We start from the raw sequence: 14462 nt of genomic DNA on the forward strand, positions 1-14462 counted from the left end.
CTGAACCGTCTACTTCTATGGGCTGAGGATAGTTCAATTTTATCTCACCTACAATACGGTTTTCGTACTGGCCTAGGAACAGTGGAACAGGGCTTAAAGTTTCTGATGCTGACCGGGAAATACACTAGGGCAAGGAGGGAGAACCTGTTTGTGGCTTTTGTTGATCTCTCAGCCGCTTTTGATTGTGTGATTCATTCCAAACTGTGGATATTACTGGAACAAATTGGGGTTGAAGATAATATTATTTATTTTCTTAAATGTTTTTATAGTGAAGCTTCAGCGTCTGTACGCTATGGTCAAAATGGGGAATGCACAGGTAAAATACCAATTAGGAGCGGGGTAAGGCAAGGATGTGTCCTGGCCCCCTTCCTTTTTAATTTGTATATAAATGGTTTGGAGAAAGCTTTGTGCAAAAATAATTTTGATCCCCCGCGCATCGCTGGCCGTCCGATTCCGCTACTAATGTATGCGGACGACGCTGTACTGATGTCCCGTACTCAATTGGGACTACAGCGCGTGGTTGCTAGTTTTGCCCTTTTTATGACAGAATTGGGCCTTAAAGTAAATATTGCAAAAACATTTATCATGCACTGTGGTAGAAATGTAAAATCAAAGAAGCCTATATTTATTGAAGGTCAACGGTTGGTTTTCACACAACAATTCTCTTACCTTGGTATTTTATTTACTCAAAAGGACTCTTGGGGCGAGGCATTGGCTGCAAAAAAACAAGCGATGATTCGCTCGACTGCTGCCCTTAGGTCCTTTGCAGGGAAACTAGGTACCCGACCCCCCGCAGAGTTACTTAAAATTTATAAAGCTAAATGCGTATCCGGCGCTATGTATGGTAGTGGGATATGGGGTTTTGTCGATCTTATTCAGCTCCAGGTAGTTGAGAATACTTTCCTGAGGTTTATCCTTGCGGTCCCTAAGAGTTCCTCTAATTATAACTGTCACACAGAACTTGGGCTCTCTTTTATATCACATCTCATTAAGCTAGAACCCATATTACTGTGGCACAGGATATGGTCAAAAGAAGAACCTAAGCTTAATCGAGATATTCTCTTAGATGTTTTAAAATTAGATGGCCATATGAGGATACCATGTCTGAGTTATGTTCGACATTTTTTATCTGATATAGGTAAATTGGACTATTTCGGAAATCCTCTTACTATCTCAGCAATCTCACGGAAGGACCTCAAAAAAGACGTTTTGTCATTTCTAGAATCAATAAGATGCGCTGTGGAGGTCTTAAAACCCACTGTTTCTCAACATGAATTAATTTTAACTTCTTTTAACATTCAACCCTACTTGATTCATGTTCCGGGTAATTTTGATAGATTTTTACTGTGTCGTTTTAGATTCGTCGTTTTCCACAGACTGGTCAGTTTTCCCACAATCAATGATTGCTCCCATGATCTGTCTCCCTGCCCTTGTGATGAAATTTCCCTCCAAAGCACTATGCACGTCATATTATTTTGTAAATTTTATAATCATGATAGGCGAATTATATTATTGCCGCTCTTAAGGATGATTGGCCATCGCCAATGCCGCCGTGCATTTTATGAGATTCAACGCCTGGACAATCACCTTTGTGACGCTACGCTTATTTGTATTTGAAAAAAGTGATTCTTATTAGGAAAAGGATGATATTATAATGTATTTTTCTGTATATCTCTGGGAATCATGTATTTTTAAGCATAGTTTTATGTAATAATGTATTATTTATTTTTATGTACACTTTTATGATTGTTTTCAATCGAATAAAGTTTTTCTGAATTGGGGGAGAAGATGCGATACACTCAGGAGAGTTTAGAGGAATGCAGGGTTCTCTGGATGAGAAGTGAAGAGCCACTGCAATCCTGGATTAATATCAGCAATGGGTGTGGGAGAACCAGCAGGTTGGTGTCTGGCTAGATGGAAGCCAGGGTGACCATTTAACCCCACAACATTCATTGTAGGAGCTTCATAATATGTAATCCTCCCAACAGTAGGATATGGTTCTAATGTGCTGTCCTGACCATGCGAGCTCTGAATTTTCTATAGAACTTAATGAAACACACAGCACTCTTACCTGTCACCCTTTCCTGCAACTTGGTCAAAGCAAGGTTTTGATGTGGGGAACGGGTGCTTTCAGAGCCACAACAGCACAAAAGTAAAAACCAACAATGCATGGTGATACGCATCAGTATATGACAAATAAATTACATATAAAATGAAGTATCATTAGTAATGTTGGCAAGAAAGAGTCAGATTCTTCCGATGCCTGAGAGACCACCTTGCCTGCCTTGCCAACAACACGGTTGCTGTTGTCAGCAGTGTTATAGTACTGTTGCAGCTGCAAATGCTGGTGCCCCAAGTCCAATTGTTCACCTCTTACCAACTGCTTTCTCCTGCCTTTGTATGGAAACAAGGCCAGTAAAAATTATCCAAATCAATAACTGTTGCATCTCCACAACCACAGGAGTTTCTTTGGGCTCTTCTTTTTCCTTTCGTACAGATCTGCAATACCTCCCTGCTCACCTGCACACAGCACTTTACTTGCTACAGGGGACTTTAGCGCCCACATTTCCCAGCGGAAGGAGCCGCTCACGTCACTGGGTCTGCGCTTTTAAGGTGGAGCGGGCTCCCACAGCGCGGGAGCCCCTTGCTCATCTGTTGGCGCCCTTTGCCACAGCACTTTACTTTCTTCGGAGGACTTCAGAGCCCACATTGCCCAGCGGCAGGCTCCGCTCATGTCACTGGGTCTGCGCCAGGCGGCGCTTTTAAGGCGGGCCTGGTTCCTGAAGCGCGGGACGTGCGCGGGCCTGCCCGGGCGTGCGCGGGCCTGCCCGGGCCTGCCCGGGCCGCACCGTCTGCGCCCATCAGAGCCCGAAGGAGGCCGGGCTGGGCCACCACCTTTGGCTCTTGGACCTGTTACAGCGATCTTGGCGTACCTTCGAGGACTTTAAAAGATGGCATCGCTAGGAGAGTGTTGTGGTCGTCCATAAAGTCCAACCAATACAGGAAGGTAGGAGGTGTCTTCTTGAATTGTTGTACTGACTGAACTCCCCCTAGGGGTGCTTGGGGTTCACTGGGCTGTCCAGTGTGACCGTAGCCACAGTAACAGTCACTTACTTTTGCGCTGCCTGGTGATTATCCTGTTTGGGAAACCATGGGAAAACGCAAGGGTCTAACAGCAGCACCTCCAGGTCCACCAATAACAACAATGGGTGCATTCTTATCAAGGGCAGCTGGGATTATAGACAAGGAAATCGAGCTGATAGCCCGCCGGCTTTCACGTTCCCCAGCACCCCGTCCCTGCTCTAGTTCTCCTTGCATACCCAGGGGTAGTTGTTTACAGCTCTCCCAGGATATCGTGAATGACCAAATTCCCCCATCAACTCCAGGATCACCGTTAAGGTCAGATAGGGCTTGCAACCTAAATGTAGGTATAGCTAGCAACACCAGGCCTGAGCTCATTGTTCCACCTCTTCCTACAAAGGTCCTGGGGAGTACAGTCCAAACAGTGGGAGTGAGAACAAGGGCAGGGCTTGGAGTAAAAAGGAAAGCATCATCAACGGTGGCCAAACCTAAGTGCTCAAGGGCAGAGGGGACTGGACCATGCACTAGCAAACCTCAACCGTTGTCCAAAGAAGATATAGAGGCCATGATGGAAGTATGGATGGGCTCTTTGACTAATATTGACCGCAAACTTGATCCGATCTGGCAACATCTAGCCACCATGGAGCAAGAGATAATGATGCTTCGCAATCACAGGCCAGATGGCAACTTAGATCCTCTAAACACTGCTGGGGGGAATTCAACTGGACCCTGGCAAGCATGTAGTATTTTATGTGAGCGTGGCCCAAGTGGGTATAGGTTACCCTAAACCTTGGTGCAAAGTAGTGCCAATTTCCCTTCCCGGCCTGGGTTGGTTTTAAACCCCCGGGAAGCAGATACACTGGGACAGCCAGGCCACCAGAGGGAGCCACGGAGAAGTGGGGGGCTAAGGGGGTGCTTTAGAAGCAAACACAGCAGAATGCATGGGAGAGAGACAGAGGCAGAAGTTACCTACCATACACCTTTCTCCGGAATCGTCTCCATACGTAATAGTTCTCGGTAATGTCCCGGTGCTCTCCATGGGTGCAGTAGAAGATTTTGACCAATTAAAGAACAAGGTTCTGCATTGGGTGAACTGTAATACATCTCTGGGCCTAAGGTTGGAGAAATTTATAAATATGGTGCGCAGAGTTTCTTGGGTCGGGAGCTCCATAAAAGCCATGAGCAGAGACTTTATAATTGTTAACTTTAACAGACCCCACTTGGTGGAGAGAATAATATATGAAGCTTCACAGAGCAATCGAGGAGGGGCTGGCATCGTTGTCGTGGCTTTACCACTGGGGTACTTCTATAGATCTCTTAGCAGTACATCAAGGACCAACAGGGTGGTTTCTTGGAGGATACCGGCTACTCATGGTCGACACATGCTGAATCAGCAGACGTTACCCTTTGATTTACCTCTCCATAACCTTTTTACACCTTTGGAATCCATTGTCTCCTGCGACTGACTGTCTGGTATAGAACCCAAAGAGTCTGTACCCTCGCATCACCCGGTATTAGGCCCTCTACCTACTGTTTATGGGGATAGCAAAGTGTGCAAACTCATGTCATGGAACATAGCTGGATTAGCTAGCAAGTTTGCCGACCCTGGATGGATCACCTACAGAAAAGGTTTTCATGTGATTTGTCTGCAGGAGATGTGGTCTAACTCCAATAACTTTTTTCTGGAGGATTTCAAGTTATTTAGTGTTCCAGCCACTCCTTCACGCGCGGGGAGGTCTAAGGGTCGGCTGGCTATTTATGTATCTCTGGATGTATCTTGTCGCATGAGAGTGTTAGGTACTGACAATCCCGGTTTGCAGGCATTATCCTTCTCTCAGGGGTCCTCCAACTTGTTGCTGTTGAACTTTTATAATGGTGTGTCTGCCCCGTCAAATGTCTATAACATTTCAAGAATGGGATCTCTCTTAAGGAAAGTGATCTCGAAAGCTACTTACAATGGTTATTTAATGATTGCAGGAGACTTCAATCTACATCTGTATTGGGACCCAACAGTAGAAATTTTAACGGAAACAGGTTGTCCACGTATCTCGGGCATGCATGTTGAACACACCTTGCAGGGAGATATGCTGAATTCTTTGTTAGACGAGTTTAATCTAACTATGTATATGAGCAGGATAGTCAATGGAAGAAACCCCCTTAATACGACATTCACAGGAAGGGCTAGTGCAACTTTCATAGATTTTATCTTTATTTCAATCGCTTTTTTTTTCCAATTTCTTTTGGATTTTTTAATTGATGATAGTATTTTTAGTGATCATAACCCATTGTGTATATCGACTGTATGACCGAGACTTAGAAAATGCCAAATGTTAGCCTCTGGGGGTCATTAAGGGCAACAGATCAAGGTAAAAGGCTAAGGTGGAATCAGATTACCCCAGGCTTCTTCTATAAGTCTGTCATGATTAAATGCCAGAGGGAAATCGATATCCGAACCATGGGACGGGACGAGGCGGGGGAGGTGTTAAAAGCATTCTCGGCCATCTTGCTTTCCTTTGAAGACCTGCTGAAGGCGCATCCCTTGAACTCAAAAGCTTGAGGCGTAAGACGGTTTGATTATAGCTGTAACCGCGTGGCTAGGAACTTGAGGGGGGCCCTGGGGATAAACCCAGAGACAGTGCCCTGGTAAAAGAGTGCAGGTGTATATATATATATATATATATATATATATATATATAGCTGAACTAGCAAGGCGTAAGGCCAAGCTTAAGGATGAGGCATAGACTAAGCTCACCGAGGCCTGCACCTCGAAAAACACAGTTTTGGAGTGTTGTCAACAGCCCTTTTTTAGCAGGGGAACACGCACAGGCCCTTGATGCACACATCACTGAAGAGGAATGGGTGACTCATTTCCAGGATATGTTTAGAAGCCCATCTCAATCTAACATCTCCAGTGGTGGAGGGAGATCGGCCCTTGTTATTACAGCAGAGGACGTCAGTAAAGGTATTGCAGGCTTATCTAGAAAGAAGGCCCGATGCTATCCCCCCAGACTTTTTTATATCCAAATAGCAACTGTGGGTACCTGGCCTTACTACTGTCATAAATGCAGCAATCAGTGATGTTCCACCTCGTACATGGTCCATATCTACCATCGTCCCAGTTTTCAAAAAGGGGAAATAGGGACAGCACACTGTGTTACAGGCCCATATTGCTGCTTGACTCTTTTGTTAAAGTGGTGGGACGCATCCTGTTGGATAGTTAATCTAGCTGGGCAGATGTAAACAACGTTTTAACCGACATCCAATATGGTTTTTGGCCAGGGAGCTCGACAGTCGACCAATGCTTGAATTTATACATGATTGTCAGTAAATATTCCATTGCTCGATCAGGTAGGATATATTAGGCCTTCATGGACTTGCATGATTGTCAGTAAATATTCCATTGCTCGATTAGGTAGGATATATTAGGCCTTCATGGACTTGTCCTCCGCTTTTGATCGTGCAAATAGAAACAAGCTATGGGCGACCCTATTGATTATGGGCATAGATAAAGACATTGTCTTATTTTTACGTGAGCTTCATAGGGATACCAAAGCAGAGGTACAGTACACAAGAGATTGTAAGGTTACTCGTCAATTTCCAATCGAGAGGGGGGTTCTACAAGGAAGCATTTTGGCCCCCTTTTTTATTTAGCTTATATATTAATAATTTGGAGAAAGTTTTAGTTGACACACAGGCAGATTTCCCCCAGGTGGGACAGCGGGGTTGAGGCGTAATATTATACGCAGATGACGCAGTCCTCATAGCCTGGACCGCAAGGGGTTTGCAAACCTTACTTACCCCCTTGTAAAGTTTATGGAGGACCGGGATATGTTGGTCAATAATGCCAAGTCATACGTGATGCAGATGGGGCCAAGTTTAAAAAAGGATTTTAATTTCAGGGTTGGGGCTTTCCCAGTCCTCAAGACCAGCACCTTTTTGTATTTGGGAGTTAGGCTGGATACCAAACTTAACTGGGGCCCCTTGAGAAGTAAAAAGAAAGGAGACTTTTTAAGGAGTAATGCAGCAATTTTTCATATTGCCTCATGGTAAGGCAATAAACCCATAGGTGCACTTTTAGAGTTCTATAGGGCAAAATGTCTAACTCAGGTATTTTATGGCAGCAAGATTTGGGGCTATATCGCACTGGAGGAGCTACAAAGAGCTGAAAATGGGTTTATGAGACGTCTCCTATGTGTTCCACAGGGAACCCCCGCATTCATCGTACATGAGGAGCTGGGTATGCATTAACTGTCTGATACCTTGTCGTTTCATTCGCTTTCTCATTGGCTCAAAGTCTGGTTGAACAAGGGGACCGCTCTAAATAGAGAGATCCTAAGGGATTGTATAGCTTTGGACCACGCCCTCCACATTCCTTGGTTAAAATACATCCGGGATTAATTTAGGACCCTTAGCAGGGTGGATCTCTATTGCAATCCGATCTCAATAGAAAGAAAAGATCTTCTTTGTACCAAGTAGACTTTTTTTAAACAGCGGCTGATGAATAGGGAAGAGTGTGAACTAACGAAGCCCAGTGTACATAAATATGTTATTCTTAAGACTGTACCCACAATAGAACCGTATCTCCTAGGGCTTCCCAAAATGTAGGACCGTTTTTATTAACAAGATTTTGTTTTGATTTATTTTACCTTCTCCTTCCCAACCCACGGGTGAGTAGAAAAGGTGAGATCCTGTTGCTATGTGGGTGTGATGGCAAATCCCCTCGGGATATGACTAATTTTTTAATGTTCTGCAGTTACTATGAGGTGCCGAGGAAAATGTTTGTAATCCCGGTCTTAAAGCAAGCAAACTTTACGCAACTGCGCCCTGCTTTTATCTTTTTAGCCATGCTTTCAGGGTCCACTTTATGGCATGTTCTTAGTTTTTTTTAAGGGTTGCAGTTAGGCTCAGATCTAGCTGAGACTAAATTTCAGTTATAATGTAGCCCTGAAAGTGTGATCATTCAAGCTTTTTATATATAGTATGTGGATTTGTTTTATGTCTTTTGATTTTTGTACCTTATAATGAATTGTAACCATTACCATTGATATTCATGGAAGGGATTCTTCCGCTATAATGTAACTTGGACTTTCATGGTTTTTATACAAAAGCCGAATAAAGTATTTTGAATTGAATTGAATACCTCTCCACCTCACTACTGCCAATGCCAGAACAATCAGAGCCAGCAATCTAAGAGTGGGGTTAAGTGGGACTGTGCTGTTGGGGTCATCTGCTTCAGAACCTCCTGCCTATGAACACGTAAATCCACAATCTTATCCCAAACCCTACACAAATTTATATTACGGGTGCCCCATCATTCCTCCTGTATCCCCTTAAGATCTTTGACTTCATTAAGGAAGGGTTTGTGTCAGGGGTCTCTACTTCCACCAATATGAGCAACCGGTGGTTATTTCAGAGTTCAGGGGAGCCTCAGTGTGAAATCTAGATGTGGAAGGCTACACATTTGACAATCCTAGGCACAGCGAAGCCCATCAAGGTATCTGCTGTCGATAGTCATAGATTAAAGTAAGGCCCCTTCAAACCTTTGGAGGAAATTCACTAGAAGTTATGAAAGTGTGGGATGTATTTTTTTATCTCAATCATCTTCAGCTTGGAGGTTGGTAGAAGTTTAAGTTCTTTTATATAGTAAAACGTATCTGAGATTCTGTCAAAGGAGACCAGTCTTGCACTTCTCCTCCACTTTTAGCCCCAAGAATATGTCCCAATTCTACCTTCCTTTATTTCTGATGTACTTACTCCTGGATGGTTGAGCCATCAACCGAATGAAGTAGAAAGAGCAGTGAAGAACTACCTGTTAACAACCAGAACATTTTCGTGCTCCAAACACTTTTCTTAATTTAGCCTGGGAATGTGGGATGGAAACCCTCAGTTGCTGATCTCAGTAGATAGGTCCATTCCACTAGCACAATGACGATTTTGAAATATCTTGACCTCTCAAAGTATAACCAAGGACGTTCAGGTGAGGTGCAAAGGAAGATGTTACATCAAGGACAGAATAAAAAAAGAGTTTGAGAAGTGCAAGTGTATATGCAGGCTTTACCAAATATTTGTATTGACCACAACCGGATAGATGTATCTGTATACCTAGTACGTTTGGTACAGCAGTACTAGTAGAAGCTGCAAATTCTGGGTCGACGTCTCTTATCACAAAAAAATACAACTCAAGTAGGAAGCAAGCTGATGGCTGAATGTGTACTATTTATGTAGTACTTAATCAAGGAAGCGTGGGGGAGTGGTAATGTTTGAATGTATCAACAGCAATCTTCATGACAGTGAGTCCTACTTTTTATTGCTACAGTCCTCCAACCCACTATACTTCAGTTGAAAGAAGTGCTTGCCGGATGAGAGAACACCACTTGCTAACGCAATAGGATCTCCTAAAGGTGACCACACTTACGCAGCACACAAGACTGGAGGTGTTCAAGGAAAGAGAGAGAAGGTACTTTATTTGCATTTTCTATTAGACAGATGCTGTGTCAAGGGTGTGGGTCCCCCGCCAATATTTAGGACTGTGGCAAGAATGAATAGGACTCGGTATAAGCAAGATTATCAAAAAGTAACCTGGGCATTTGCTTGTTCTATTTCAAATTGTTATGGATTTGGTTTGATCTCTTTAATGCTGTGTCCCAGTGTCATGGCTGCTCTGCTTCCTATTGTGCTCCGGGATGGCTCAATTTGTTACTAACTTGTAGTTGATCTGCTTCCGCTTCATTGATGTTGATAAATTACCATATTTTATACATAAAAACACTTACATTTCATAATATGTAGATAAATGCATTCCTTGAACAGGCTGCACTGTGAACAAAATCTTTGGCAAGCTAAATGGTAACCAAAGCAGCAAAATCGAATGTTTTTAACCACTGTTACCAGTCCCCTTTTTCTCAGTGGGTGCGCTACTTAATGGTAAAGGTCCTAGAAAATACACACTTAAGCTGTCTCAGATATGTCACCTAAATGTGTTGGGTTAAACAGAGATGTTACTCTTGGTCTAACTAGAAATTACATAATTTCAATTGGTTCTAGGTCTTAAAAGGCTGCCATGTTTAGCGTCCACTATAAGCTTCTTAAAATAGCTTTTTTTTAAATTTAAATATTTTCCAATATACCTTAAACCCAGAAACCCCCCCCCCCACCCTCCGTTGGTGGTATGACAAATATATAACATAATTATTTGATACACCATAACATCTATATATAAACTACTATCTATATACATCACATAAAAATACTCAATTAAAAAACACGGACGAAATCCAGGACACAACCCCTGCTCCCTTGTCCTAGAGTGTCCAGATTCATAACAGCATGCTTTCCCCTCCTTCCGGCACTCTTGAAACCACTCCGTCAGAGGGGCCCATATTCTCAAGCCCTTCCGCTGGTCACGGCTCCCTTTTCTCCAATACACAGCTTTCTCTAAGTTATACACTGCCAAGAGCCGGGCCAACCATTTCTGGTACCCCTACGGATTAGGATCTATCCATGCAGAACCAATACAGAGCCTCAAGACAGCCATAGATATAAAAATTAGATCTCGCCTATCCTCAGATCGATTTCCCCCCAATATTCCTTATAAGATCACAGCAGGTGACAGGGATGTTTCCAAATTAAGTTTCTCATTAAAAAAACTACCAATTTATTTTTTCAAATTTTCTAACTCCCGACAAGCAGCAAAAATATGTGCTATATCTGCCTTATGTAATGCACATAGAGGGCAGAATGTTCCTTTCTCCTCTTCCCATTTAGCGATTTTATCAGGACTGTAGTATAGAAAGAGCAATGATTATAATAATGTGATTGTAGTCGAGCAGAAACTAAAACCGATTGAGCGGAATCAAAGGATTGAAAAAATATTTTATTGGTTATTCCCACTGTGAGAAGTTGGCCTGGTATATGATGGTCACTAGTTAAAGTGACCACCTTGTACCATGCCAAGCAACCCTTATGGTGTGGTTGTAAGTCAACCTTTTCGGACTAGCTGCCCTAGTGGTAGCGTAGGCTAAGCAGTCTTTGAGGCTAAACTCGTGAAACGTGTTAAGCAGGCCGTTTTACCAAATGTAACCCCCTTTTATACCAATGAAAGGACACCACACAGATATATATTCAAAATATATATGTATTTATTTCTCAAAGTAACCCCTAGTCTCTTTATGAGCACAGGAGCACAAATCGTCAAACAAGATTACAGTAGAATACACAGAAGTTGCACGTTATATGGATAGGCCCTGGTGGCCGCTCAAACCATATACTAAAATAGTGGTATAAGTACCACGAACAGAAAAGGGAAAAGGCCTAGGGCCTCTAGAATCGCTGGGCCTACAAGGAGCTAACTTCAGTTAGTGACCAGGAGGTCCACGGGTTGCGTGTGCAGAGCAAACAGTCACACGCGAGCTGTCATAGGTTTTCAATGGGTGCGTAAAAATTACAAAGTTACTGCAAAAAGGATCTTCCGGATGGACTATGAACTCAAGATTCGAAACACAGACACTAGAGATGATACTCTACACTTGGGCACCGGAGTGCCAGCTTTCCCTCACCCACAGGAAGCGGGTGCGTAGGTGTCGAAGTGCGTCGGGTTTCTTCTATCTGTTCAATGGAGCCTGAAGACAAAGATGCTGAAGGCGGTCGGTCCGGAAGGGATGCGGTGGATCCAAGAGTGGATCGGAGTTGTAGAAGACCTGTAAGCAGAGGGGACAGTGTTCACAGTCACTAGCCAGTGACCAGCGTGGCACCAGGTGGGTACTAGGCGATGTCGGGTGCAAACAGGAAGGAAGGTGTAGCTTGTCTCTGCAGCCACGTGGTCCCTGAAGGTCGACGACGTCCAGGAGTCGGTTCACGAGCTGTCCCACGCAGGCTCTCGCTGTCGGCGGTGTCGACGACTTGATTGAAGCAAACAAGCCTTGGCAAAAGCAATTGTTGTGGAAAACGAAATAAGCTGATGGTTCTGACCAGCAAGGTCAGAGGGACTGCTCCTTTGGAGGGGAGCAAGGGCCAGTCTGGAGCAACCAGACCAGCGGTGTAGTTCTTGAAGTTCGTCGCCAAGATGGCCACTAGCCAGCGGGCCAGCGTCGAGTGGCAAAATGCAGAAGGGCCCCACGCAGATCGTGGAGATGCTGGAGGGCTCACCTTTGGTGCAGATGCTGCTCGGGTGTTGGGCTTCTCAGATCCCAATGCACAACTTGGAGGGAGCCTCGGTTGTTGCACTTGTCAGCTTGTCGTGGTCGTTTCAAGATGGCTGGCTCCACGTGTCTCGGTGCCTCCACGGGTCTCCTCTTTTCAGGGACTGTGGATCGGGCGGTGAGAGGTCTGGAGGTCCAGGTCTTGTCAGTCTCTGGGCTCGGGCTCCGGCGGGAGGCGGCGGCAAAGCAGACGTTGATTCGCTGGATGGTGCTTGCGTTAGCAAGGTGGTCACTCCCTGACCACAGGGGAGATTGGCTTCAGTCCTCTGTGCGGCAGAGCGTCGAAGTTCCTGTCTTCTTCTTAGTTTGAAGTTGATTCCAGGATGTCTGAAGTCTTAGGACACAGCTCCTACCTTTAAGCGGATTCTAGGGGCCGGACTACCTGCTAGGTCCCTCCCTAAGGGTGGGACCAGGAAGGGGGGTGGTTACACCCCCAATCCTTTGTCCAGCTCGCCCCAGGCCCGGGACTGGTGTGCCCCAGGACCGGATTGAACTGGCATATGCACCGAGGCTCCTTGTGAGCCTCAGGCATGTCTGGTTTCTTTCAAGCCCTACCTGACCAATACACAAAATCCTGTCTGGGGTGGTGCACGCACCTCCCCTGGCAGGAAACCCTTTGTCCACACCTCCCAAGCTGGAAGGACTCCCAGCAGCAGGAGGGCAGACTTGTGTCTGTGGTGGCAGCATCCATTTTGTGGAGCTGAGGCTATGTCTGATTTTACCCGGGTTTCAGGTACTGTACATGTCGTGCCCCTCTAGAAGGGTGGAATGCTAACCCCGTCGCCAGAATTGGCGAGGGGTTAGTATTCCAATTATTATGACACCTTACTCGACATGTTTTGATAAAGTCAAACCAAAGATGGCATTTAACCGCGAGGTTCATAATGCACTTAACAGTATATGGTATGACGATATCTGGAAACAGTAGAAGGAGGTGGTTCCGACCACTGCAGACAGGCTCAGCTTATGCCAGAGCACCATCTCACATGGAACTAAGCACTCTGCCTTCAGGATTGTTAAGGCCTGCCATAGGAGTGACTTATAGGTTGACATGTGTCCCATTTAAGGTTAGGTATAGGTATACTACACCTAAGTAAGAGGTGGTTACACCAACTTACCCCAGCTGAGGGTTCAGCCAGTTGTGTCAAATTTGTTAGGCCAGGCCAGGGGTGGCACAATACATGCTTCAGCCCCTGGTAGGCCTTAGATACACCAATGCCCTGGGTACCTAGTGTACACTGGTACAGGGGCTCACAGGGTGACCTAATTCCAATGGGTTATGCACCTAGGGTGCATGGAGTCCATTTTAGAGTGAGAGCGGACAGGCTGAGACCCTGAATGGCAGGATCTCAGGCCTACTAAGTCGAAAAACCAGCTAGACACTAGGCAAAAAATTGGGGGTAACCATAGTCAGATATCCACCTTCCTACACCCACCTTCTCTTGCCACTTCTGAGAATATTTATCCTTGTCATCCTTCATAGCTGAATTACAAAAATTATAAAATACTTCAATTAAACACTCCTCCCAGCAATTTATCGACAATCTCACATTTTGAGAACCCGGCTGGGCCACCCCCTTTCCGTATCAAAAAATCTCTGACTTAGAGATATTAAAAAAAAAAAAAGTCCCTCCATCCAATATTAAATTCATTTTTAAGGTCATCAAATGAAATTATACCCGGGGGAAAAAATTTCCCACCCTGCACAACCTAGCCTTAATCCAATTCTTCATCAGTTGATCCCTAAAAATATCGGGTACATTTATATTGTTAGGCAGAGGCATGTAAACACTTTATCTCCCAATCCCCAACAACCTACGAACAGCTTTAAATAGTTTTATAATGCATTCCTATTTTGTTTTTTATGAAGTCTGCCTATGTCAAATATGTTGCAAGTCATTTGTCATACTTCGTCACAGTGTTGGTTGCATGGTTGCATTCTCTAAGAGTTAATTTAGTAGCCAGATACCATTATTGCACCAAGAGCAGATTCATTCCCATGGAACATATCATGCCAGTTTCTCAGTGCTCTGCTACTTTCGTAGCAGTGGCACAAAACCTTTTTTAAGGACAACTCGTGTTTACAAGTGTGCTAGACTTACATAGGTGCCCTTAAGGTTTGAGGCTGCTTGCTGGTATGCTGGCATCATCCTCTTGCACACACCACACCCTGATCAAAAGAAG

The 14462-nt window shown here is 44.6% G+C and overlaps 1 protein-coding gene across 1 annotated transcript in view; it reads right to left on the reverse strand.

The window, feature by feature from the left end:
• Positions 1 to 14462, reverse strand: part of PDIA5 (protein disulfide isomerase family A member 5) — a 796394-nt gene that overhangs the window by 418093 nt on the left and 363839 nt on the right. The window contains exon 8 of the mRNA XM_085647317.1: positions 14381 to 14448. Coding sequence (XP_085503443.1) covers positions 14381 to 14448 — 68 coding nt within the window. The remainder of the gene's footprint in view (positions 1 to 14380; positions 14449 to 14462) is intronic.

The sequence above is a fragment of the Triturus cristatus genome, chromosome 3_2 (genome assembly GCF_964204655.1).
Source record: "Triturus cristatus chromosome 3_2, aTriCri1.1, whole genome shotgun sequence".
Lineage (NCBI taxonomy): Eukaryota > Metazoa > Chordata > Amphibia > Caudata > Salamandridae > Triturus > Triturus cristatus.